This window comes from Mobula birostris, chromosome 30 (genome assembly GCF_030028105.1).
Source record: "Mobula birostris isolate sMobBir1 chromosome 30, sMobBir1.hap1, whole genome shotgun sequence".
NCBI classification, from domain to species: Eukaryota; Metazoa; Chordata; class Chondrichthyes; order Myliobatiformes; family Myliobatidae; genus Mobula; species Mobula birostris.
Genome location: NC_092399.1, coordinates 40,002,076 through 40,029,166, shown reverse-complemented (window position 1 = coordinate 40,029,166; position 27,091 = coordinate 40,002,076). Strand labels below are relative to the sequence as shown.

General features: G+C 44.1%; 1 protein-coding gene across 1 annotated transcript in view; it reads right to left on the bottom strand.

The window, feature by feature from the left end:
* col16a1 (collagen, type XVI, alpha 1) overlaps positions 1-27,091 on the bottom strand; it is a 401,818-nt gene that overhangs the window by 201,320 nt on the left and 173,407 nt on the right. Inside the window, exons 22-23 of the mRNA XM_072247276.1 lie at positions 22,488-22,523; positions 7,366-7,488 (exon numbers count right to left, since the gene is read on the bottom strand). Of these exons, the coding sequence (XP_072103377.1) occupies positions 7,366-7,488; positions 22,488-22,523 (159 nt within the window). The remainder of the gene's footprint in view (positions 1-7,365; positions 7,489-22,487; positions 22,524-27,091) is intronic.

The window sequence follows — 27,091 nt, the reverse complement described above, 5'->3', positions numbered from 1 at the left end:
TGCCAGAGGATTGGCGTATTGCTCATGTTGTTCATTTGTTTTAAAAGTGTTCTAAGAGTAAACCCAGCAATTATCGGCCTGTGAGTTTGACGTCAGTGGTGGGTAAATTGATGGAAAGTATTCTTAGAGATGGTATATATAATTATCTGGATAGACAGGGTCTGATTAGGAACAGTCAACATGGATTTGTGTGTGGAAGGTCATGTTTGACAAATCTTATTGAACTTTTTGAAGAGGTTACTAGGAAAGTTGACGAGGGTAAAGCGGTGGATGTTGTCTATATGGACTTCAGTAAGGCCTTTGACAAGGTTCCACATGGAAGGTTAGTTAGGAAGGTTCAATCGTTAGTTATTAATATTGAAGTAGTAAAATGGATTCAGCTGCGGCTGGATGGGAGATGCCAGAGAGTAGTGGTGGATAACTATTTGTCAGATTGGAGGCCGGTAACTAATGGTGTGCCTCAGGGATCTGTACTGGGTCCAATGTTGTTTGTCATATATATTAATAATCTGGATGATGGGGTGGTAAATTAATTAGTAAGTACGCAGATGATACTAAGATAGGTGGAGCTGTGGATAATGAAGTAGGTTTTCAAAGCTTGCAGAGAGATTTAGGCCAGTTAGAAGAGTGGGCTGAAAGATGGCAGATGGAGTTTAATGCTGAAAAATGTGAGGTGCTATACGTTGGTAGGACTAATCAAAATAGGAGATACATGGTAAATGGTAGGGCATTGAAGAATGCAGTAGAACAGAGAGATCTAGGAATAATGGTGCATAGTTCCCTGAAGGTGGAATCTCATGTGGATAGGGTGGTGAAGAAAGCTTTTGTTATGCTGGCCTTTATAAATCAGAGCATTGAGTATTAGAGTTGGGATGTAATGTTGAAATTGTACAAGGCGTTGGTAAGCCCAAATTTGGAGTATTGTGTACAGTTCTGGTCACGGAATTATAGGAAAGATGTCAACAAAATTGAGAGAGTACAGAGAAGATTTACTAGATTTACCTGGATTTCATCTCCCAAGTTACAGAGAAAGGTTGAACAAGTTGGGTCTGTATTCTTTGGAGCGTAGAAGGTTGAGGGGGGACTTGACAGAGGTATTTAAAATTATGAGGGGGATAGATAGAGTTGACGTGGATAGGTTTTTTCCTTTGAGAGTGGGGGAGATTCAAACAAGAGGACATGAGTTGAGAGTTTAAGGGCAAAAGTTTAAGGGTAACATGAGGGTGAACTCTTTACTCAGAGAGTGGTAGCTGTGTGTGTATCGAGCTTCCAGCAGAAGTGTTTGAGGCAGGTTCGATGTTGTCATTTAAAGTTAAATTGGATAGCTATATGGACAGGAAAGGAATGGTAGGTTATGGGCTGAGTGCAGGTCGGTGGGACTAGGTGAGAGTAAGATTTTGGCACGGACTAGAAGGGCCGAGGTGGCCTGTTTCCGTGCTGTAATTGTTATATGGTTATATGGTTACAGTACTGGTCTCCTTCCTTACAGAGGATATGAAAGGAAGCAAATTACTCTACTGATACTTTTGGAACTGGGATTGGAATTAAAATTGGTTTATTGACACGTTTGGGCAGGTTATATCTTGCTAAAGTCTTAAGGAGATATAGTGAAAAGCTTGTCTTGCACACTGTCATACAGATCAGATCATTACACAGAGCATTAAAGTAGAACAAGGTAAAACAGTAACAGAATGCAGAATGAAGTGTAGCAGCTACAGAGAATGTTCAGTGCAGTTAAATGATAAGGTGCAAGATGATAATGCGATAGATCATGAGGTGAAGAGTCCAACTTATTAAACTGGAGATCCTTCTAATATTGTTATAACACTGGAATGAAAGGATCATCTTACAAAGAAAGTTGGATCGGCCAGGCATATCCAGATTGGAATTCAGAAAAGTGGGTACATGATTGAAAGTGGGGTCATCTGAAGGAGGATGTGGAGAGGATGCTTTCTCTTATCAAAGAACCTAGAAGTGAGCATCATTATTTTAAAATAATTGGTTTTGTATTAAAACAAGGATGAGGAAAAACTGATTGTCTTGGAGGGCAACAAGTCTTTAAAAATCTCTTTAAATGGTTGTGAGTTAGACAGGTATTTGATGAGCAAGTTGTGGCAAAATGACTGAGGATAGGTGGGAATTCGGAGTTGAACCTGTAGTCAAATTGGCTATGATCTTATTAAATGACAGAAGAAATTCATGGCCTTGAAGATGATCTTTGTATCCTCTTTAGCCACAGGTGAGGTCCCAGAGCACTAGAGAATAGCCAATGTCTTTCCTTTGTTTAAGAAGGGAAAAATAGATGATCCAAGGAAGTATAAACTTGCAAGTTTCACATCAGTGGTAGGGAAATTATTGTAGAGGCTATTTACAGATTGGATATGCTGACATTTGGAAGAACATGGGCTAGTTAGAGACAATCAGCATAGCTTTGTGTGGGCATGTCATGTCTTACTAACTTGACTGAGTTTTTAAGGAGGTGACAAAGGTGATTGAGGGTAAGGCAATGGAAGTTGTCTAATTGAACTTTAAGAAAGTATCTGAGAAGATCCCAGAGTAGAGTCATCCATTTGGGTTCAGAATTGGCTTGTCCATAGAAGGCAAAGGGCAGGGCTAGAAGAGTGTTATTCCATGAACAATGGTGTTCTGCGCAATCAGTGCTGGGACCTCAGTATATCGGGCACAGTACACAAGATGAAAATTTAGATAGGTTGGTAATTAAGTATGCACTCAACACAAATTCGATGGTGTTGCAGATCGTGAAGAAGGCTGTCAAAGGAGACAGCAGGATATAAAGAAATAGCAGATGAAGTTTAGTCTGGTTAAGAGCTGCACTTTCAGAGATCAGGGGAAAGTATACAGGATCCTTAACTGCATTGATGTACAGAGTTCAAGTCCATACTTCCTTAAAAGTGGCAACTCAAGTAGTTAGTTAGAAGGTGTATGGCATGCCAGCCTTCATCATTTGGGGCACTGAGGAAGGAAGCCATGCCATCTTGTTGCTGCTGTATAAAAGCACCGCTGGGCTGCACTTGTGCACAATGCGCCGTTCTGGTCGCATTCGCATCCCTCTCCTCCCACCCCATTACAAGAAAGACATAGAAACTTTGAAGAGGTTCACTCGGATGCTGCTTGGATTATTAGAGCTTATTAGCAATAAAGAGGTTGGATAAACATGGACTGTTTTCTCTGCTGTGTTGGAGGCTGAAGGAAGACCTGATAAAAGTTTATAAAATTGAGGGATACAGATAGGGTAGACAGACAGAATCTTTTCCCCAGGATAAAGATATTATATCAAATACCAGAGGGCACAGCTTTCAGATGAGATGGAGAAAGCTTAGGGGTGTGCAAGACGAGTTGTTGTTGTTGTTGTTTTTTTTTTTTAAAAAAGAGTGGTGGGTGCCTGGATATAGTGCCAGGGTGGTGGTAGAGGCCGATACAATAAAGGTGTTTCAGATAGGAGAATGAGAATGGAGGAGGAGATGGATATGGGGCAACATGTTCAGCACATTATGGACTAAAGGACTATTCCTGCACTGTACTGTTCTATATTTTATGTAAACGGTTGATTCCTGGTCCTAATGTGCCGCCCAGCTCTTGTCACTGCCAGGCAATTAGATAAATCCTTTAGGTGATTCCTTCATGTTATTCCACAGGCTTGCTTGCAATTCCCTTGGTATTACTATCCTCTGTCCCACACTATCAACTTGCATAGCAACTTTGAGGGATTTATGGAAGTGGGCGCTGAGATTTCTTTGTTCCTCTACACTGCTAAGATCCTGCTATTAAGTTCTATTCTGCCTTTAATTTCAAACGTTCAAAGTATATCACACTTTTCTGGATTGAACTCCAACAGCCACTTCTCAGCACAGCTTTGCATCCCATCAATGTCCTGTTTTAACCTTCTACTAACATTTATGTCATCTGCAAACTTAGTAATCAACCCTTCCACTTCCGCATCCAAGTCAATTATATAAGTCACAAAGAGCGGGGGGTCCCAGAACAGACACCAGCAGAACTCCATTGGTCACTTCATCTAATACCACCCTCTCCCTTCTGTGGGCAAGCCAATTCTGAATCCATTCGGCCAACTTTCCCTGGATCCCATGTCTCCTGAATGTGCCTACCAAGGAGACCCTTGTGAAAATCCATGTACAATCAGTTGGTTTTGTTATTTCCTCAAAGCCTGCCTGTCATAGAGCCATGCTGACTATCACTAATCACATGATGTTTTTCCATATGCTCACAACTCCTATCTCTCAAAATCCTCTCCAATATTTTGTTCATCACTGGTCTATAGTTCTCAGGGTAAATCCTATTACCTTTCTTGAACAAAAGAATAATACTTGCCGGGCCCTAATCCTCTTGAACTACTGTAGCCAGCAAGGACACAAAGTTCATTGCCAAAGGAGCATAGCATTTTGGCAGACTCACTTTCAGACTACCCATGCTCATGTGATCTTGCTGGGTATCACTGCTTCAGCCACTGCGTTTCATAGAAACATAGAAACATAGAAAATAGGTGCAGGAGTAGGCCATTCGGCCCTTTGAGCCTGCACCGCCATTTATTATGATCATGGCTGATCATCCAACTCAGAACCCCGCCCCAGCCTTCCCTCCATACCACCTGACCCCCTCTTCATAATACATGAAGATTCTGTACATGCCCATATTCCTCTAAATTAAAGTCATTTCCATTAATATAGCAATTTTGCAGGCTGATTGAACATTACCTCTAATGTGGTCAGTAATTGGGACCAAATACACCGGACGTGCATGATTTAAGAACCACTGACATTGTACTGCTGAGACCAATTTTTTTTGAACTTATCATTGTTAAGTGTTTCTTACGATCTCTGATCAATGGCACCAAACTTGTAATTATCCATTCTCTGATGGGATGAGGTAAAATGATTTTACAGTTTTAGAAGAGTACAGGAACAAGCCAATGTTGTGCTGAACCAAGGTTGTGATGTTGAGGCTTTATAAGGCACTGGTGAGGCCTCACCTTGAGTATTGTGAACAGTTTTGGGCCGCCCATCTTAGAAAAGATGTGCTGGTATCGGAGAGGGTCCAGGGAAGGTTCACAAGGATGATTCCAGGAATGAAAGGGTTATCATACGAGGAATGTTTGATGGCTCTGGGTCTATACTGGCTGGAGTTTAGGAGGAGGAGGGGGATCTCACTTTTCGAATGTTGAAAGGCCTAGACAGAATAGATGTGGAAAAGATATATCCCCATGGTGGGAGAGTCGAGGACAAGAGGTTTGCAGCTTAAAGATAGAGGGGCATTCATTCAAAACAGAGGTACAGAGAAATTTCTTTAGTCAGAGGGTGGTGAATTTGTGGAATTTCTTGCCCCATGCAACTGTGGAGGCCAGGTCATCGGGTGAACTTAAGGCAGAAATTGATAGGTTCTTTATTGGACATGGCACCAAGGGTTACGGGGAGAATGCTGGGAAATGGGGCTGAGGAGGAGGAAAGAAAGGATCAACCATGATTGAATGGTGGAGCAGACTCAATGGGTCAAATGACTTAATTCTGTTCCCCTGTCTTATGGTCTTATGGAACCAGTTAAAAAAACAAATCAAAAACACAAACACTGATCCCTCCCAGCTACACCATATCTGTATCCCTCCATCTTCCTTACTTTCATGTGCCGATTCAAACATCTTTAAAAGCCTTGTATGCATTTGCCACTACCACCATACCAGGCAGCACATTTTGGCATCCACGACTCTGAGTAAAAAACCTTCCCCCTTCACCTTCAATACATGCCCTCTGGTATTAGATATTTCAACCCTGGGAAACAGATATCCTCTGTCCAATCTATCTATGACTCTCATAATCTTGTAAACCTCTATCAGATCTCCCCTCAGCCTCTGATGCTCCAGACAAAACAACCCAAGTTTCTCCAGCCTCTCATGATAGCACATGTCCTCTAAACCAAGCAGCATCCTTTTGTACACAATGCTCCAGATGTGGCAACAAAATTGCAACATAACCTCTTGACTTTTGAAATCAATGCCTCAACTAATAAAAGCAGGCACCTTATCAATCTGTGCAGCCACTTTCAACAAGCTTTGAACTTGGATCCCAAAATCTCTCTGTTCAGCAACACTGCTCAGGATCTTGCAGTGTATGGACTCCTGGCATTTGCCCTAGCGAGGTGCAACACCTCACATTTATCTGGGTTAAACTCCATCTGCCATCTCTCAGCCTATATCTGCAACTGGTCTATATTGTGCTGCACTATCCACAACTCCACCAATCTTGGTTATCATCCACAAAAGGTACTACTAACCCACCCATCTACATTTTCATCCAAATCATTTACATACATTACAAACAGCAGACGTCCCAGCACAGATCCAACTAATTGCGCAGAACTCAACTAATTACAGACCTCCAGCTTGAATAAACCTCTTCAACCACGACCCTCGGTCTTCTGTGTGCAAGCCAGTTTCAAATCCAAACAGCCAATTCACCACAGACCCCATGCACCTTCATATTCTGGATAAGCCTCCCATCAGGGACTTTGTCAAACACCCTACTAAACTCCATGTAGACAACACTGTCTGCCCTGTCCTCATCAATCTCTCGTCGTTCTACTCCTGTTTGTTTGACAGGACATCAGCCACATGGTACCTGGCCCCATTCAACCTGCGTTACCTACACCTTGCTCTGAGCACTTATGAAAGCTTCTTCTTTGGCTTTGAAAATACAGTATATCTATTTGATCTGTGTACAGCAAGAAGGGTTTATATAGAAGCTAGAAGGAGCAACATACAAGATGCTGGAAGAATTCAGCAGGTCAGTCAGGAGGGAAATGAACATTATTGTTTTGTTTTGAAACCCTCCATTTGGACATACTCAGAGACCTCCATTCTAAGGCTGCTCTGCCCTTTGGCAATGTTCCCCACTGCATTGGTTCCTTGGTTTACACACAGTGAAATAGCTGTAGCCCTCAATCTCCTGTGCTCAAGTCTGAACCTCATAATAGCCATGGTCAATCCTGAGTTTGTCACATTCGCCCAACAGTGCAGCGATCTCATCTCTCAACATCCCAACAACTCTACCACTGTGATGCTACACAGCCCCCTTCTTATCACTAGTGTAGTCTGAGTGTGCCTAGTATCTTTCAACCCGAACCAGAATGTACACACTATTAAACATGCGAGAAGTAGGGAACTCAAAAAAGAAAAATAGCTTGTTGAAGGGCTATTGAAGGCTACAGGACACCTCTGGAATGTCTAACATTCAAACCCACAGAGTAGATAGTCACATGACACAATGGTAAAGCAGTGATAGGGTTAAAGCAACAACTACAGTTCACAAGCACATTCCATCTCCTGCCACTACTCACAGAGGATCCAGGGAGCCCAACTCCAGGAATACCACGGTCACCTTTAGCTCCCGGTGGTCCAGGAATTCCCACAATTCCTCCAAGCTCATCGGGAAGTTGGGGGCAGAGGTTGCAGGCTTCACCCTGAGGCATAACAGACAAAAGAGAAAGTTCAGCTCCATGAGTGATTGATTTCTTCCTCCTTTACCATCCAGGGGAATGTGATCCATGGAGAGAAACAGCCGATGATGCACTCACTGATGATGACTCCATTCAGGTCTGGATCCTTCAGCCCTGCAGAGGCTGAGAGGCTAGGCAGTACTAATCCAATCGAGGTGTTTGCCCCACTGTTCACACCAGAAGTTCTTGACCTGGGGGTGGGGTCTGTGGTTAGATTCAAAGGGGGTTTGTGACCTTGATTTGGAAAAAAATTACATTTTCTTTTACACTAATTTATAACTGAAATTTAGCATTTCCTTCAATTATGAATGTAGACAATAAATCTCAGTAGTATTATTAGTAGCCGTGCCCTTGTCATAAAAAATCACAGATATTTTCATATCACATTACAATTATTACAAGTATCTCAAAATATCACTTATGGCATACTTATCACTACTTTGAAATTATAGTTGTTATTAGACCTGCCTTTAGATGAAATGTGGTCGCAGTCTTCCTGTTTGCAGGCCCTCGTGCGACTGGCCAACAATCGGGCAGGTCAAAGACCACATCACAATATATAGTTCTCAGTCAAGCCAGGCAACCACAGCCTTCACACTGATATGTCTTTTAAAAATAAAATTTGACTTGCTTATATTTTAAATGTATAGACTTGTTATTTAATGCGTTAATAGAGAAACACATATGTATATCACTATATCACACATTTGTTTTCTGATATTTTGATAAGTATATTTCTATATAATTAGTTTCTTTTGTAATCAAATGTATTTTATATATTTTTAATTTATATTTTCTTTATATATTTAAATACTTTATTCTGAGAAGGGGTCCATAGGCTTCACTGGACGGACAAAAGTGTCCATTGGTTCACCAGATTGACAAGGGCGTCCATGGTATAAATTACACAATTAGCAGAAAGCTGTTGGATTGAATGCCAGATTTAATCAGTAGCCATGGCAACAAGCAGGGAGTGGGTTTGTGATGGACAGCTTCCATAAAGTTGGGGAATGAGCTGTCTGGTGTGGCAACAGGCCTGTCTGGAGAGGCCCGCTGGTGTGGCAACTGGCCTGTCTGGAGAGGCCCGCTGGTGTGGCAACGGGCCTGTCTGGAGAGGCCCGCTGGTGTGGCAACGGGCCTGTCTGGAGAGGCCCGCTGGTGTGGCAACTGGCCTGTCTGGAGAGGCCCGCTGGTGTGGCAACGGGCCTGTCTGGAGAGGCCCGCTGGTGTGGCAACTGGCCTGTCTGGAGAGGCCCGCTGGTGTGGCAACTGGCCTGTCTGGAGAGGCCCGCTGGTGTGGCAACTGGCCTGTCTGGAGAGGCCCGCTGGTGTGGCAACGGGCCTGTCTGGAGAGGCCCGCTGGTGTGGCAACGGGCCTGTCTGGAGAGGTCCGCTGGTGTGGCAATGGGAGTTGGCTGCTCACTGCCTTGGGATGGAACACAACTCCCCACCCACCCACCCCATCTCGGCAGGGGGTCTGATTCCAATCCAAACTCACGCAGTGGCAACATCCTTCACCACCTCCCCCACAGCCCCCACCCCTGCACAGAAACACCCCTCCATCTAGGGTAAAGGGTTGGAATGACAGGATGTGCAGGATCAGGCTCCAGTGGTTATGAAGTGTTGCTATCCAACTCTCACACCTCATCATCCACAACAACAGGTGGTTAACAGCTCCGTCCATTACCTGTGGCTTTACTACATTTAATTACTGTATCAATCCTGACTCCATTCATGCTCTGGGATTCACTGAGTCACTGGCTCAGCTACCCCTAAGAGAGATGTAGCCACACTGGCTGGGAACTGCTCGATGCTGTTTTCCCAGATTGTGCATTGAGTCCACCCGGGAGAACCAGCATTTACTGTAACACTTTCACTGGCCATTTCACAGTCAAACACAGTGAACAGCCTGAAGTCACTGGGTAAGACTGACTGATCTCCTCTCTCGCAGAACATCAGTCTGCTAGCAGCCTGCTCTTTCCATGAAGTATAAATTCCACAGGTATTACACAGCCAGGAGCTCAAGGCCTCTGGATTACTAGTCAATGATTGAACTAATACTGGGCAGAACCTCCGAAGTGAGGTGCAGAGAATGCCGCTGCTGGGTGACCCTACCCCATTTCCGCTGTTGCTGATGGATGACTGGATGGAAGCAGGTTGTCAAGACTGCCAGAGGCTCAGAGGGAAATGGACAGGCTGCTGAGGAAGTAGCCAGAGGAGGCGTGTTGATTTGGAGGTGTCCAATTATCTCTGAAATACGTGCATGTACCACTGCTTAACAGGCAGGAGTCGATAAAGACCTGCAGCCTCTCAACACCACAAGCTTTGGGAGCAGAATTAAGGCATTCTGCACAGCTTGTTTGTTCTGTCTGATTATTTTTTCAGCTTCATTCTCCTACCCTCTCCCTGTAACCCTGAACCCCTTTATCAATGAATCAATTCACCACAAAGAATGCCCTTTGCAGGAAATTAAATACACCTACACAGAGCGTTGCCACAACGTTGCCGTTGTCATCAAAGACACCCACCATCCAGGCCATGTCTTCTTCTTGCAATTCCCACTGGGCAAGAAGTTTAGAAGCCTCAGGTCCCACACCACCAGGTTGAGGAACAGTTATTACCCGACAACCATCAGGCTCCGGAATCAATGTGGATAAATTTAATCACCCCTACTCAACTGATTTACCATCTGCCGGCCACTTTACAACTCCTCTTTTCAGAATTTTTTTTTATTTGCAGTTTGTCTTCCTTTGTACATTGATTGCATGATTACGCTTGTCTGTTTATGCATTGATTTCATAAATTCTAGTGAATATTTTTCTGTCAATGCCTTCAAGAAAATGAAACTCAATGCAGCATATTGTGACATCTAGTATATGCATTTTTAAAATTAATTTATTCTAACTTTGAAATTATCCATGTCCAGGTCTGAGGACAGAAGGCTGACATCTCCTCTCTCTGACTTTGGGGATCTCCTTAATCCAGCAGTCATCTGGAAAACCGTCAGATGACTTTTCTCAATGAGTTTGAGACTCCCTAATCCAGCAATAACAACCTAATCAAGCACTGAACTCCCCAAAACAGCAGTGAATTTACTAATCCAGCACTGAGCTCCCTTAATCCGGCAGTCTACTCCCTAATACAGCACCAAATTTCTTCATCCAGTAGTGAACTCCCCAATCCAGCAGTCTATTCCCTAATACGGCACCGAGCTCCCTTAATCCGGCAGTCTACTCCCTAATACAGCATTGAACTTCTTCATCCAGTAGTGAACTCCCCAATCCAGCAGTCTATTCCCTAATACAACACTGAACTCCCTAACAAACATTGAACTCCTTAATCCGGCACCCAACTCCCCTAATCTGGCACCAAACTTCTTCATCCAGTAGTGAACTCCCCAATCCAGCAGTCTATTTCCTAATACGGCACCGAGCTCCCTTAATACGGCAGTCTATTCCCTAATACAGCACTGAACTCCCTCATCCCGCACCGAACTCCCCAGTCCCGCACCGAACTCCCCAGTCCGGCAGTGAATTCATAAATGCAGCACTGAACTCCCTCATCCAGCACTGTACTGCTTAATCCAGCCGTGAACTCCTCAATATATCAGCGAATTCCCTAATTCAGCACAGAACTCCTTAATCCAGCAGTCAACTTTATATATCACTGAACTCCCTAATCCAGCACTGAGCTCCCTAATACAGCACTGAACTCCCTAATACAGTGCTGAAATCCTTAATAAACACTGAACTCCCCAATCCTGCACCAAACTCCCTAATCCGGCAGTGAACTCTTAATATATCAGTTAACTCCCTAATCCGCAGAGAACTCCCCAATCCAGCGCTGAACTCCCCAATCCTTTCCTTTAAGGAAAGGGAAACAGAATAAAGGTTGTAAAGGTAGTAAGGTAGAAGGGCTAAAGTGCGTGTACTTCAACGCAAGAAGCATCAAGAACAAAGGTGATGAATTGAGAGCTTGGGTACATACATGGAATTATGATGTAGTGGCCATTACAGAGACTTGGCTGGCACCAGGGCAGGAATGGATTCTCAATATTCCTGGATTTCAGTGCTTTAAAAGGGATAGAGAGGGGGGATAAAGGGGAGCAGTGTTGCAAGGACGTGGCTGGGGATGAACCCAAGTGCAGGACACAGATGCTGAGATAGAGTCGTAGGCATTAGCACCACCGCAAACGGGGAGCCGGTATCCAGGAGACGATGCGAAGCTCAGAACTAACAGTTCTCAGGAATAGGAGACAAGGTTTACTCTCACAAGAGTCGACCAACGAACTAGCAGCCTATTGCTGTGGTCACAGGGTTTTTATCCTGCCATTTCAGATGGGAAGCAGGTGCGTGCAGTTAGTGGAATCTGGGAATGATCGGAATCTAAATGAGGTGATTGAGGCCCAATTCTTGAGGCAACTGGCAAGGTGGGGGATTGCCAGAAGGGACCATGACAAGGAGGGGTGGCATTACTGGTCAGGGATACTATTACAGCTACAGAAACAGTGGGTAATGTAGCAGGATCCTCTTTTGAGTCAATATGGGTGGAAGTCAAGAACAGAAGGGAGCAGTTACTCTACTGGGGGTATTTTATAGGCCCCCTGGTAGCAGCAGAGATACAGAGGAGCAGATTGGGAGGCAGATTTTGGAAAGGTGCAAAAATAACAGGGTTGTTATCATGGGTGACTTTAACTTCCCTAATATTCATTGGCACCTGATTAGTTCCAATGGTTTAGACGGGGCAGAGTTTGTTAAGTGTGTCCAGGACGGATTCCTGTCACAGAATGTTGACAGGCTGACTAGGGGGAATGCCATAATAGATCTAGTATTAGGAATGAACTGGGTCAGATCACAGATCTCTCAGCAGGTGAACATTTGGGAGACAGTGACCACCGCTCCCTGGCCTTTAGCATTATCATGGAAAAGGATAGAATCAGAGAGGACAAGAAAATTTTTAAATGGGGAAAGGCAAATTATGAGGCTATAAGGCTAGAACTTGCGGGTGTGAATTGGGATGATGTTTTTGCAGGGAAATATACTATGGACATGTGGTCAATGTTTAGGGATCTCTTGCAGGACATCAGGGATAAATTTGTCCCGGTGATGAAGATAAAGAATGGTAGGGTGAAGGAACCATGGGTGACAAGCGAGGTGGAAAATCTAGTCAGGTGGAAGAAGGCAGCATACATGAGGTTTAGGAAGCAAGGATCAGATGGGTCTATTGAGGAATATAGGGTAGCAACAAAGAAGCTTAAGAAGGGGCTGAGGAGAGCAAGAAGGGGGCATGAGAAGGCCTTAGCGAGTAAGGTAAAGGAAAATCACAAGGCATTCTTCAATTTTGTGAAGAACAAAAGGATGTCAGGAGTGAAGGTAGGACCGATTAGAGATAAAGGTGGGAAGATGTGCCTGGAGGCTGTGGAAGTGAACGAGGTCCTCAATGAATACTGCTCTTCGGTATTCACCAATGAGAGGGAACTTGATGATGGTGAGGACAATATGAGTGAGATTGATGTTCTGGAGCATGTTCATATTAAGGGAGAGGAGGTATACGAGTTGTTAAAATACATTAGGGCGGATAAGTCCCCGGAGCCTGATGGAATATTCCCCAGACTGCTCCATGAGGCAAGGGAAGAGATTGCTGCGCCCCTGGCTAGGATCTTTATGTACTCATTGTGTACGGGAATGGTACCGGAGGATTGGAGGGAGGCGAATGTTGTCCCCTTCTCAAAAAAGGTAGTAGGGATAGTCCGGGTAATTATAGACCAGTGAACCTTATGGTAGGAAAGCTGTTGGAAAAGATTCTTAGAGTTAGGATCTATGGGCATTTAGAGAATCATGGTCTGATCAAGGACAGTCAGCATGGCTTTGTGAAGGGCAGATCATGCCTAACAAGCCTGATAGAGTTCTTTGAGGAGGTGACCAGGCATTCTTCAATTTTGTGAAGAACAAAAGGATGACAGGAGTGAAGATAGTGCAGTGCATGTGATCTACATGGATTTTAGTAAGGTATTCGACAAGGTTCCACACGGTAGGCTTACTCAGAAAGTCAGAAGGCATGGGATCCACGGAAGTTTGGCTTGGTGGATTCAGAATTGGCTTGCCTGCAGAAAGCAGAGGGTCATGGTGGGGGGAGTACATTCGGATTGGAGTATTGTGACTAGCAGTGTCCCACAAGGATCGGTTCTGGGACCTCTACTTTTCGAGATTTTTATTAACGACCTGGATGTTGGGGAAGAAGGGTGGGTTGGCATGTTTGCAGATGACACAAAGGTTGGTGGTGTTGTGGATAGTGTAGAGGATTGTCGAAGATTGCAGAGAGACATTGATAAGATGCAGAAGTGGGCTGAGAAGTGGCAGATGGAGTTCAACCCGGAGAAGCGTGAGGTGGTACACTTTGGAAGGACAAACTCCAAGGCAGAGTACAATGTAAATGGCAGGATACTTGGTAGTGTGGAGGAGCAGAGGGATCTGGGGGTACATGTCCACAGATCCCTGAAAGTTGCCTCACAGGTAGATAGTGTAGTTAAGAAATCTTATGGAGTGTTAGCTTTCATAAGTCGAGGGATAGAGTTTAAGATTCACGGGGTAATGATGCAGCTCTATAAAACTCTGGTTAGGCTACACTTGGAGTACTGTGTCCAATTCTGGTTGCCTCACTATGGGAAGGAGATGGAAGCATTGGAAAGGGTACAGAGGAGATTTACCAGGATGCTGCCTGGTTTAGACAGTATGCATTATGATCAGAGATTAAGGGAGCTAGGGCTTTAATCTCTGGAGAGAAGGAGGATGAGAGGAGATATCATAGAGGAATACAAGATATTAAGAGGAATAGATAGAGTGGACAGCCAGTGCCTCTTCCCCAGGGCACCACTGCTCAATACGAGAGGACATAGCTTTAAACTACGGGGTGGGAAGTTCAAGGGGGATATTAGAGGAAGGTTTTTTTTTTACTCAGAGAGTGGTTAGTGCATGGAATGCACCGCCTGAGTCAGTGGTGGAGGCAGATACACTAGTGAAATTTAAGAGACTACTGGACAGGTATATGCAGGAAATTAAGATGGGCGGGTTATATGGGAGGCAGGGTTTAACAACATTGTGGGCTGAAAGGACTGTACTGTGCTGTATTGTTCTACGTTCTAGCACTGAACTCCCTAATCCGCACATAACTCCCTTATCCAACACTGAACTCCCTAACCCAGCATTGAACTCCCTAATCCTGCACTGAACATCCTAATCTGCACATAACTCCCTATTCCGGCACTGAACTCCTTAATCCAGTGGTGAACTCCTTAATATATCAGTTAACTCTCTAATCCAGCAGTAATCTCCTTAATCCAGAATTGAACTCCCCACTCCAGCACTGAACTCCCTAATCGAGCAGTGAATTCCCTTATCCAGCACTCAGCTTCCGCATCCATCGGTGAACTCCCTAAACCAGAACTGAATTCTCTAATCCAGTAGGGAATTCCCCTATCCAGCACTCAAATTCCTAATCCAGCTCTGAACTCCCTAATCCAGCACTGAAATCCTTAATCAATCACAGAACTCCTAAATCCAGTGGTGAACCCCCTATTCTAGCACTGAACTCACTAATCCAGTATTGAACTGCTAAATCTTGTAGTGAACTCCTTAATATATCAGGGAAATCCGTAATCCAGCATTGAACTCCCTAATCCAACAGTGAACTCTCTAATCCAGCAATGAACTCCTTAACCTGGCAGGAATCTCATTAATATATCACTGAACTCTCTAATCCAGCACTGAGATCTGTAATCCAGCTCTGAACTCCCTAATCCAGTACTGAACTCCTTAATCCATCGCAGAACTCCCTAGTCCAGTGGTGAACTCGCTATTCTAGCACTGAACTCATTAACCCAGTACTGAACTGCTTAATTCAGCAGTGAATTCCTTAATATATCAGTGAATTCTGTAAACCAGCATTGAACTCCCTAATCCATCATCTAACCCCCTAATCCAGCACTGAATTCCCTTACCCAGCACTGAAATCCCCAATCCAGCACTGAACCATGAGATAAATCAGTCAGGGACGATTTGTCGGCTGGGAAGCCAACAGAGACCCTGATTCTGAACACATGGACATAGCAGTCCAGGTTCATGTTAGCTCACAGGCAGACCTCAGTGAAGACAGAGACTGGAGTTTAACGGGCACTTTCTCAGCAGTGTAATGTGATAGTAAAATCCGGGTTGAGTGGAACTGTGATCTTTCTGACCAGTGATGTGAACATCTCACTGCACAACAATTTTGACATTGTACATAAATTTGACACCATTTTGGGTCAGGGAGAACAAAATTCCTGAGGAAAAATGAGGACAGAAATTTCCTAAAACCAGACACAAGGTTGTTCCACTGAGGTATGTACATTTTCAGCTACAGAGCACCCCTTCTGTAGAGTGTGTGGATGGTTCCTCTTGACCGTCTCTTCTGGAACAAAGGCAATAAATTCTGCAATTTTAGTTGTATGCACAGTAAACTGCACTGCCTCAAATTTGTCTGATATTCTTGCTATTCCAATTATTTTATACGTAACTGAGGAAGATTAGCTTCTGCAGTGCTATTTTAACAGATTGCCTCTCACCACAACATGATGCAACTTCTGGGGCGTAATTCCTCAAAGTGGGGATTACCAGTCGTGTGGGACAAGCCTAGCTCTGCTGATATCAGATTGCTGCCATGTGCCCACTCGCTCGTTCGTCAGATTCTCTAAATTAGTAAGTGCTACTCTAAAGAAGCCAGAACCATAGAGGAGCCCATTCCACATAAATGATTCACAGAACCATTCAGTAGGGCAGCACCGCTGTCTCACAACGCCACACATGTGGATGCTGTCTCTGTAGAGTTTGCATATTCTCCCCTTGACTATGTAGGCTGCCCCCTCCCTTGTACTCTAACAATGTGAGGCTTGGTGGATAATTAGCCACTGTAAATCGCACCCAGTGCATAGGTGAATTGTAAAGTTTGGTGGTAATGAAAACGCTGGGAGAATTACAAATGGGGTTAGACCAGGAATAGTGTAAATAGTTGGTACAGAGCCACTGGGCTGAAGGGCATCTACCTCTCTCTGTGATATATCAGCAGCTGAGGTGTAGATGTCCCAGTATGATGTAACTCATCACTCTCACATCAAATGTTATCGTATTAGCCCCACTTTCTCCACAGCCCTGTCAGTAATATTCAATTCCCTCTTGAATATCTGGTGCTGGAAATCCAAAATAAAAGCAGAAAATGTGGAATGCATTCAGCAGGTCAGGCAGCATCTGTGGGGAGAGTTTCCAGTCTGAGCCTTGTTATCAGAGGTGAGGAAGAGTGGAGTCTTTTTCATTTCTGACAAAGGTTCTCGGCCTCTTCCATGGATGCTCCCTCTTGCAAAGTATTGATTGCCCCAACTTTTCAGACAAGGCATTCTATATTATAACAAGTTGTTCATGAATATGTTTTCCTCTGCACATCAATTATCACTGTTTATCAGTCATGGCTCTGAAACAAAATGGACTTTGTATTTCTGACTGTTCAAGGGAATACAGTGCATTCAGGTTCATTGAGCCACTGCTTAATCAGGGCAGCCACGTATTTGGGACAACTCTTGAAGAGCAAAAACTAATCAAGAAAATAGCCAGGATTCCCTTTGTTTATGTGGGACACTGTGGTGCTTAATTAGGACAGGAGACTGCTGTCGAACCGTTTCTAACTACTGTCTGTTGCTTGCACTAGGTGGCCAGTTTTTAAGCAGTGTCAGTTTTATGTGTTTCTGTTCAAGAAGCAGTGATTTTTGTCACTGATAGTTGGTGAGAAATAAGCAGTAACGCAATTCAAAACTACAGTATTTTGTTCAGTGCAATTTCAAGCATTTAGGCTTGGAGATGCCAGAGATGGTTGAATAGGTTAGGACTTTATTCCCTGGAGCGTAGAAGAATGAGGGGAGATATAATGAGGTATATAAAATTATGATGGGTATAGATAGAGTGAATGCAAGCAGGCTTTTTCCACTGAGGCAAGGGGAGAAAAAAACCAGAGGACATGGGTTAAGGATGAGGGGGGAAAAGTTTAAAGGGAACATTGGGGGGGGCTTCTTCACACAAAGAGTGTTGGGAGTATGGAATGAGCTTCCAGACGAGGTGGTAAATGCGGGTTCTTTTTTTAACATTTAAGAATAAATTGGACAGATACATGGATGGGAAGTGTATGGAGGGATATGGTCCGTGTGCAGGTCAGTGGGACTAGGCAGAAAACGGTTCTGCACAGCCAAGAAGGGCCAAAAGGCCTGTTTCTGTGCTGTAGTTTCTATGGTTTCTATGGTCAGAGTAAAAATGAAGTAACTCAATAGGCCAGGAAGCATCTATGAAGAGATTGCAGTTGACATTTCAGGCCGAGACCCATTAGCAGGACTCTGCCCAAAACATCGACTGTACTCTTTTTCCATCGGTGCTGCTTGGCCTGCTGAGCTCCTCCAGCATATTGTGTGTATTACCTGGATTTCCAGCATCTGCAGATTTTATCTTGTTTGTGATAGGAGTAAAAATGAAACCATTTCACTAATTCACTAAGTTAGGAACTATGAAGAATTTGAAAGTATCGACAGTCATCTGATGGAGAAGATGGCGGCGCAACGCAGCGCACAGTGGCCACTCTGGTGATAAATATCTGTTATCTGTCAAGTAGGGTGCCGTGCACAATCCTAATTTGATGGAGGCAGACGTGAGAGCACGGAGGAACACCTGGTGAAACTTCTGAAATGCCTGTTTCACTGCCACTGCTACTGTGTGATCCAAAATCTCCGGAGGGGAAGGCCCCGAGTCCTCGGCTTTGCTTGTTGCTCAGCGGCCGGGACGGGATCGGAGTGCTCGGCAGAGGATGGTGCTCGGAGAGGCTGTGTCGGAGGGGCTGGTCGGAGGCTTGACGTTTGCGGACGGACTCAGAGTCGGGTGCTTCCAGGGTGCTGCATCGGCAAGTTTGGGGCATTGGAGGTTCATGGCAGGGAGAGTTTCTCCCTTCTACTGTCTGCGTGAGATGATGGGGCTATTGGGACTTTGAGACATTTTTTTTTTTTTTACTGTGCACATGGTCTGCTCTTTATCAAATTACAGTATTGCTTTGCACTGTACCTATATGTTATAATTATGTGGTTTTTGTCAGTTTTAGTCTTGGTCTGTCCTGTGTATCTGTGATATCATACTGGAGGAACATTGTATCATTTTTTTAATGCATACACTTCTAAATGACAAAAAACGAGGACTGAGTGTCCTCATAATCTAATCTAATCATCTTGAATATTATAATGAAAATGAAGATTTGGAGGATGCAATCGTCAAAAGCATTATCTGAAGGCAGTCCACTATCTGCACTAGTTTTGTTCATTTACAGTCAATTAGAAGAATACAGCAGAGTACACTCGATATAATGAATAATCAATATAATCAACATCGGGCTCTCAGTATACTAGATGGACTGTTGATCGCTTATTACCAAAATGGCTTCTTTGAACTGTTATATTAAAACGGATTCTCGTAATGTTAACTGCTGAGCAAGGGGTTCTCTGCAACTGCAATGTTTGGGTTATACAGTGGAATGGAAATTGTATTCATTTGTTAGCCAATGGAAGTCACGTTCTGTTATCTTGTGTATGTGTGCTGAGTTGAGGAGCGTGGGCTTTTTCAGGAGGCAAGCAGAGAGGATGGACGTGTGAGGAACCGACAGGGATTCCTGGGCAGTGGACACTGGACCTCAGGGGTTCGGAGGGTGGCCGGAGTCTCGGAAGGATGTTGTGGATGGAATCGGAGGCACAAGCGCCAACGTATTAAAATATTATGTGCACAAGACTGATAAGTTACTTATGTGGTGCCTTTTCTTGTAGTTGTTTCTACTAACCCATCACCAAAAATTTGCTGTAAAGTATAATCCTTTACTCGCACTTTGTATATTGTTTCATATTTACAATAGACAATAGGTGCAGAAGTAGACCATTCGGCCCTTCGAGCCTGCACCGCCATTCTGAGATCATGGCTGATCATCTACTATCAACACCCGGTTCCTGCCTTGTCCCCATAACCCTTGATTTCCCTATCCATAAGATACCTATCTAGCTCCTTCTTGAAAGCACCCAGAGAATTGGCCTCCACTGCCTTCTGAGGCAGCGCGTTCCACACCTCCACAACTATCTGGGAGAAGAAGTTCCTCCTCAACTCTGTCCTAAATGACCTACCCCTACCGCGTCTATCTTCCTGGTTACATCCTCGAAAAACTCCAATAGATTAGTCAAGCATGATTTGCCCTTGGTAAATCCATGCTGGCTCAGCCCAATCCTATCACCGCTATCAAGATATGCCGCTATTTCATCTTTAATAATGGACTCTAGCATCTTCCCCACTACTGATGTTAGGCAATGTTCTCTGTTTTCTCCCTCCCTCCTTTCTTAAAAAGTGGGATAACATTACCCATTTGCCAATCCTCCGGAACAGATCCTGAATCTAACGAACATTGGAAAATGATCACCAATGCATCCACAATTTCCAGAGCCACCTCCTTTAGTACCCTAGGATGCAGACCATCTGGACCTGGGGATTTGTTAGCCTTCAGTCCCATCAGTCTTCTCATCACCGTTTCCTTCCTAATGTCAATCTGTTTCATTTCCTCTGTTACCCTATGTCCTTGGCCCATCCATACATCTGGGAGATTGCTTGTGTCTTCCCTAGTGAAGACAGATCCAAAGTACTTATTAAATTCGTCTGCCATTTCTCTATTTCCCATAACAATTTCTCCCAATTCATTCTTCAAGGGCCCAACATTGTTCTTAACTATCTTTCTTCTCTTCACATACCTAAAAAACTTTTGCTATCCTCCTTTATATTCCTAGCTAGCTTGCGTTCATACCTCATTTTTTCTCCCCGTATTGCCTTTTTAGTTAAGTTCTGTTGCTCCTTAAAAATTTCCCAATCATCCATCTTCCCACTCACCTTAGCTCTGTTATACTTCTTTTTTAATGCTATGCTATCTCTGACTTCCTTTGTCAACCACTGTGGCCACTTTCCCCCCTTTGAATCCTTCCTGCTCCGGGGGATGAACTGATTTTGCACCTTGTGCATTATTCCCAAGAATACCTGCCATTGCTGTTCCACTGTCTTTTCTGCTAGGATATCCGGCCAGTCAACTTTGGCCAGCTCCTCCCTCATGGCTCCATAGTCTCCTTTGTTCAACTGCAATACTGACACTTCTGATCTGCCCTTATCCCTCTCAACTTGCAGATAAAAACTTATCATATTATGGTCACTACCTCCTAATGGCTCCTTTACTTCAAGATCACTTATCAAATCCTGTTCATTGCACAACACTAAATCCAGAATAGCCTTATCCCTGGTCGGCTCTCGTACAAGCTGCTCCAAAAATGCATCCCGTAGGCACTCTACAAACTCCCTATCCTGGGGTCCGGTACCAACCTGATTTTCCCAGTTCACCTGCATGTTGAAATCCCCCATAACTACTGCGACATTTCCTTTGCCACATGCCATTGTCAATTCCCTATTCAACTTGCACCCAATATCCATGCTACTGCTTGGGGGCCTGTAGAGAACACCTATTAGGGTCTTTTTGCTCTTACTGTTCCTCAGTTCTATCCACACTGACTCTACTTCTCCTGATTCTATGCCCCCCCTTGCAAGGGACTGAATCTCATTCCTCACCAACAGGGCCACACCACCCCCTCTGCCCACCTTTCTGTCCCTTCGATAGCACGTATACCCTTGTACATTCAATTCCCAGGTCTGATCCCCCTGCAGCCATGTCTCCGTTATCCCAACAACATCATAGTTACCCATTCGCACCTGAGCTTCAAGCTCATCCGCCTTATTTCTGACACTTCGTGCATTCAGATATAGAATTTTTAACCCATTTCTCCTCTCTGTTTAAATCGCTTCCCATTGTGCATAACCCAGCTCCCCGAACCCTCACCGGGCTATACGCCCCTTGAATTTTGTTATCCTTCTTAAATTTACTTACTCTTTCTGCACATTTAAGTCCATGGTCCGTCAGACCATCCCTCTGCACATGTATCCTCCTTATCACTCGTTCCACCTCACCTTTCTCTACTTCACACTTAATATTCCGGAACCGTGTAGTCCCCACCTGTCCTTTATACTTCATCTCGCTATCCTCTCTCACATTCTGGATCCCTGCCCCCTGCAAATTTAGTTTAAACCCCCCCAAGCAGCACTAGCAAACTTTCGTGCAAGAATGTTAGTAACCCTCCAGTTCAGGTGTAAACGGTCCCGTCGGAACAGATCCCACCTTCCCTGGAACAAAGCCCAATTATCTAAAAACCTGAAGTCGTGGCGTGTTGTGTCGTGGCTGATCATTGGGCGACTCACACCTTATCCGCACCAAAGTAATTGCACTGTTTTGCGGGGTTGACAGCTATTCACCCTAGGCAACAGGGGTCAGTGGGGCAAAGACCCTTGCATCAATAACTATTAGGAACAAATGCAGTTTTGCATTCCTGGAGTAGTTTTGATGGTGTACTAATTTGTTCTGTATTTCATTTGAATACACAACTTGTTACTCAGTTAAGTGGTAGTTTGTCTTTTTTTATGCCTTTTAACCGTTTCCATGAAACTTCGGCTAATTAGCACAGCTACTTAATTTGCCCAAAATGTACTGGTCCTGATAAACAATAGACAATAGACAATAGGTGCAGAAGTAGACCATTCGGCCCTTCGAGTCTGCACCGCCATTCTGAGATCATGGCTGATCATCTACTATCAATACCCAGTTCCTGCCTTGTCCCCATGACCCTTGATTCCCCTATCCATAAGATACCTATCTAGCTCCTTCTTGAAAGCATCCAGAGAATTGGCCTCCACTGCCTTCTGATGTGTCCTAATTAACCAGTATTCACTTTGTAAATTTATCTGAAGTAACATAAATAGGATACTTAGAACGATTAATAAACGTACCTTCTCTCCTTTTGGACCAGGCTCTCCAGAATCGCCCTGGGTGGAATTCAAACACAGATTTATGAAAGCACACACAAGCTCCAATGTAAGATTATATCACTGGGACCCAGTCCAAGTAAGCAACAAACCAACATGTAATTGCCCAAGTGTCTGGTTTTACAACTGGATAACCCTAATCCTCATTCTGAGACTCAGGAACAACAGGAACTTCAGGAAACGCAGATGGACAAAGTATAATTATTAAAAAACACAAGCAGACATGTGTGCACGGATCCACACCAGGCGAAGGGGCAGAACTCTTCCCAGCCCTGTCTACTAACCAGATGTGTGGGCTTTCCCAGCCTCAGCACAGCTCTGCAATTCAGTCGCTTTGTACGATTTACTTCAGCTCCTAGTGACCTTGAAAGATATTTCCTGGTAGGAAATAAAACAATGGATTCACATCCAGAGAGCAGCACGAGTCTCTTACATGACTTCCATGACAGCGAGCTTTTGAATTACTCCTTCCCTCACCTTCTTCCCCTAACTGACTCTGGGGCACTTTGTTCAAAGTGAACAAAGAACTAGTGAAGGGCAGTGCTCTCATCCTGGCAATACTGATTATTCCCTTTCTATCATCTCTCCCACCCACCCAACCCACATAGTCAACTCCTGCCGCAGACCCCAACTTGGAAGCAAATGCTTAAGAAATTTGAGGCTATGTAAAAGTTGGTAGTGCTGTGGAAGTCGAGGAAAGTTACCTATTGCTAGAGCAGGATATAGATCAAATTTAAATTTGGTCTGGCGGATTGGCCAATTTAATCCCACCAATTGTGAGATGATGCATTTTGAAAAGTCAAGTCGGGGTAGGGCATGTACAGAAATATCAATGAACAGAGGGACCTCGGGATTCAACTCCACAGTTCCCTGAAAGTGGCAATATGGACAGATAACGTGGGGAAGAAATCAAATGGCATGTTGAATCGAGAGTTAAAATTGGCATGTCGCAAAGGTAATTCTACGGTTGTTATGAAGGATTTTAACATGCAGGTAGACTGGGAAAATCGGGTTGGTACTGGACCCCAAGAAAGGGAGTTTGTGGAATGCCTCAGAGATGGATTCTTAGAGCAGCTTGTATTAGAGCCTACCAGGGAGAAGGCAATTCTGGATTTAGTGTTGTATAAAGAGCCAGATTTGATAAGGAAATTCGAGGTAAAGGAGCCATTAGGAGGTAGTGACCATAATATGATAAGTTTTAATCTACAATTTGAGAGGGAGAAGGGAAAATCAGAAGTGTCAGTATTACAGTTGAACAAAGGGGACTATGGAGCCATGAGGGAGGAGCTGGCCAAAGTTGACTGGAAAGATACCCTAGCAGGGATGACAGTGGAACAACAATGGCAGGTATTTCTGGGAAGGTGCAGGATCGGTTCATCCTAAGAACATACAACATAGAATAGTACAGCACATTGCAGGCCCTTCAGCCCACAATGTTGTGCCAAAGAGGAAGAAAGATTCTAAGGGAGTAAGGGGCGACCGTGGATGACAAGGGAAGTCAAGGACAGTATAAAAATGAAACAGAGGAAGTATAACATAGCAAGGATGAGCGGGAAGCCAGAGGATTGGGAGATTTTTAAGAAACAGAAGATAACTAAAAAGGCAATACAGGGGAAAAGATGAGGTACGAAGATAAGCTAGCCAAGAATATAAAGGAGGATAGTAAAAGCTTCTTTAGGTATGTGAAGAGGAAAAAAATTAGTTAAGACCAAAGTTGGGCCCTTGAAGACAGAAACGGGTGAAATTATTATGGGGAACAAGGAAATGGCAGACGAGCTGAACAGGTACTTTGGATCTGTCTTCACTGGGGAAGACACAAACAGTCTCCCAGATGTAATAGTGGCCAGAGGACCTAGGGTAACGGAGGAACTGAAGGAAATTTGCATTAGGCAGTAAATGGTGTTGGGTAAACTGATGGGACTGAAGGCTTATAAATCCCCAGGGCCTGATGGTCTGCATCCCAGGGAACTTAAGGTGGCGGCTCTGGAAATCGTGGATGCATCGGTAATCATTTTCCAATGTTCTATAGATTCAGGATCAGTTCCTCGGATTGGAGGGTAGCTAGTGTTATCTCACTTTTTAAGAGAGGGAGAGAGAAAACAGGCAATTATAGACCAGTTAGTCTGACATCAGTGGTGGGGAAGATGCTGGAGTCAATTATAAAAGATGAAATAGTGGCATATTTGGATAGCAGTAGCAGGATAGGTCCAAGTCAGCATGGATTTACGAAGGGGAAATCATGCTTGACTAATCTTCTGGAATTTTTTGAGGATGTAACTATGAAAATGGACATGGGAAAGCCAGTGGATGTAGTGTACCCGGACTTTCAGAAAGCCTTTGATAAGGTCCTACATAGGAGGTTAGTGGACAAAATTAGAGCACATGGTATTGGGGGTAGGGTACTGACATGGATAGAAAATTGGTTGGCAGACAGGAAATAAAGAGTAGGGATTAACGGGTCCTTTTCAGAATGGCAGGCAGTGACTAGTGGGGTACCGCAAGGCTCGGTGCTGGGACCGCAGCTATTTACAATATACATTAATGATTTAGATTAAGGGATTAAAAGTAACATTAGCAAATTTGCAGATGACACAAAGCTGGGTGACAGTGTGAAATGTGAGGAGGATGTTATGGGAATGCAGGGTGACTTGGACAGGTTGGGTGAGTAGGCAGATGCATGGCAGATGCAGTTTAATGTAGATAAATGTGAGATTATCCACTTTGGTGGCAAGAATAGGAAGGCAGGTTACTATCTGAATGGTGTCAAGTTAGGAAAAGGGGAAGTACAACGAGATCTAGTTGTCCTTGTTCATCAGTCACTGAAAGTAAGCATACAGGTACAGCAGGCAGTGAAGAAAGCTAATGGCATGTTGGCCATCATAACAAGGGGAGTTGTGTATAAGAGCATAGAGACAGTTGTACAAGGCCCTGGAGAATTGTGTGCAGTTTTAGACTCCAAATTTGAGGAAGGACATTCTTGCTATGGAGGGAATACAGCGTAGGCTCACTGGGTTAACTCCAGGGATGGCGGGAATGTCATATGTTGAAAGGTTGGAGTGACTGGGCTTGTATACACTGGAATTTAGAAGGATGAGAGGGGATCTGATTGAAACATATAAGATTATTAAGGGATTGGACACGCTAGAGGCAGGAAGCATGTTTCCAATGTTGGGGGAGTCCAGAACCAGAGGCCACAGTTTAAGAATAAGGGTAGACAATTTAGAACGGAGTTGAGGAAAAACTTTTTCCCCTCGGAGAGTTGTGGATCTGTGGAATGCTCTGCCTCAGAGGGCAGTGGAGGCCAATTCTCTGGATTCTTTCAAGAAAGTGTTAGATAGAGCTCTTAAAGATAGCGGAGTCAAGGGATATGGGGAGAAGGCAGGAACAGGGTACTGATTGTGGATGATCAGCCATGATTGCAGTGAATGGTGGTGCTGGCTCAAAGGGACAAGTGGCCTACTCCTGCACCTATTGTCTATTGTGTGCTGTCAAAGGTCAAAGCATTAAAGATAAAAATTGGGAAGTTATGTTGCAAACTGCAAACCACTGGTTTGACTGCCCTCAGAGCAGTGAGGAAGCCCTAGTCTCAACACAATATTCCGTTATTGGGACAGACTGTATAGGCTAGGCTTGTTTTCCACGGAGCGAAGGAAGCTTAAAGTATGTAATGCTCTGGTTCATATTGTTATGTTGTATGTATTTCATTTAGCAGTTCCGTAAGAGCAGTCTGTTCTGTTTTCAGCTTGTTTGGGTTATTGTTGAAGATAATGTAGGGTGCTTAGTAATATTAACTGTTAACTGCTATTATAAAATGGCTTCTCTGAAGTGTTACAATGAAATGGTTTCTTTGCAATGTTAACTATGAGGTAATGTTCTCTGTAGCTGAAATGTTTGGATTATAGTTATAGATAACGGAGGAACTAACCAATGGAAGCTATATTATTCTATCTGTACGTGTGGGAACCTGGGTCAGTGCGCGGATTTTTCAGGAGGAGAACCGAAGAGGAAGGACATGCCGGACGCGCTCTGGTCAACCACCGTGGTTGGTCCCAGGTAGCGGGTCGAGGAGGTCAGAGGAGATCGAACGGTGTAAAGAAGACCCCGTAATTGAGCTCCAACGGTTGTGCACGAAGTGGTTGAACTCTGCTAAGTTTGGCGCCTTTTATTTTCCTTTTATATTGTATCTCTAATAACTACATAGTTCCAGTAAGATTTATAAAGTGTAATTTGTAAATTGTACATTGTGTGCAGTCTGATATTTGATGTGTGAGTTTGTATCAGGTGGCATTACACAGCAACTACGCAAACGTGAGATACGGTTTGGCGGGTGGAGGGGGTTTTCCCCTGGACAAATACGAGCCGATAGCCCTGTGCATTACAATAAGAAATAAGGACAAATATATGGCATCCAATTAGGATTGTGGAATTAAGGGGAGGTTTCTCTGCTGAGGGACACTAAGTTTGGACTTGGGCTTTTGTTCAGGAGGAGATGAAGAGGGAAGATGCAGGAGAGAAGAGGTCGTAGGATTCAACCCGGAGCCAGGACTGTGATTTGATGAAGCCAGGGG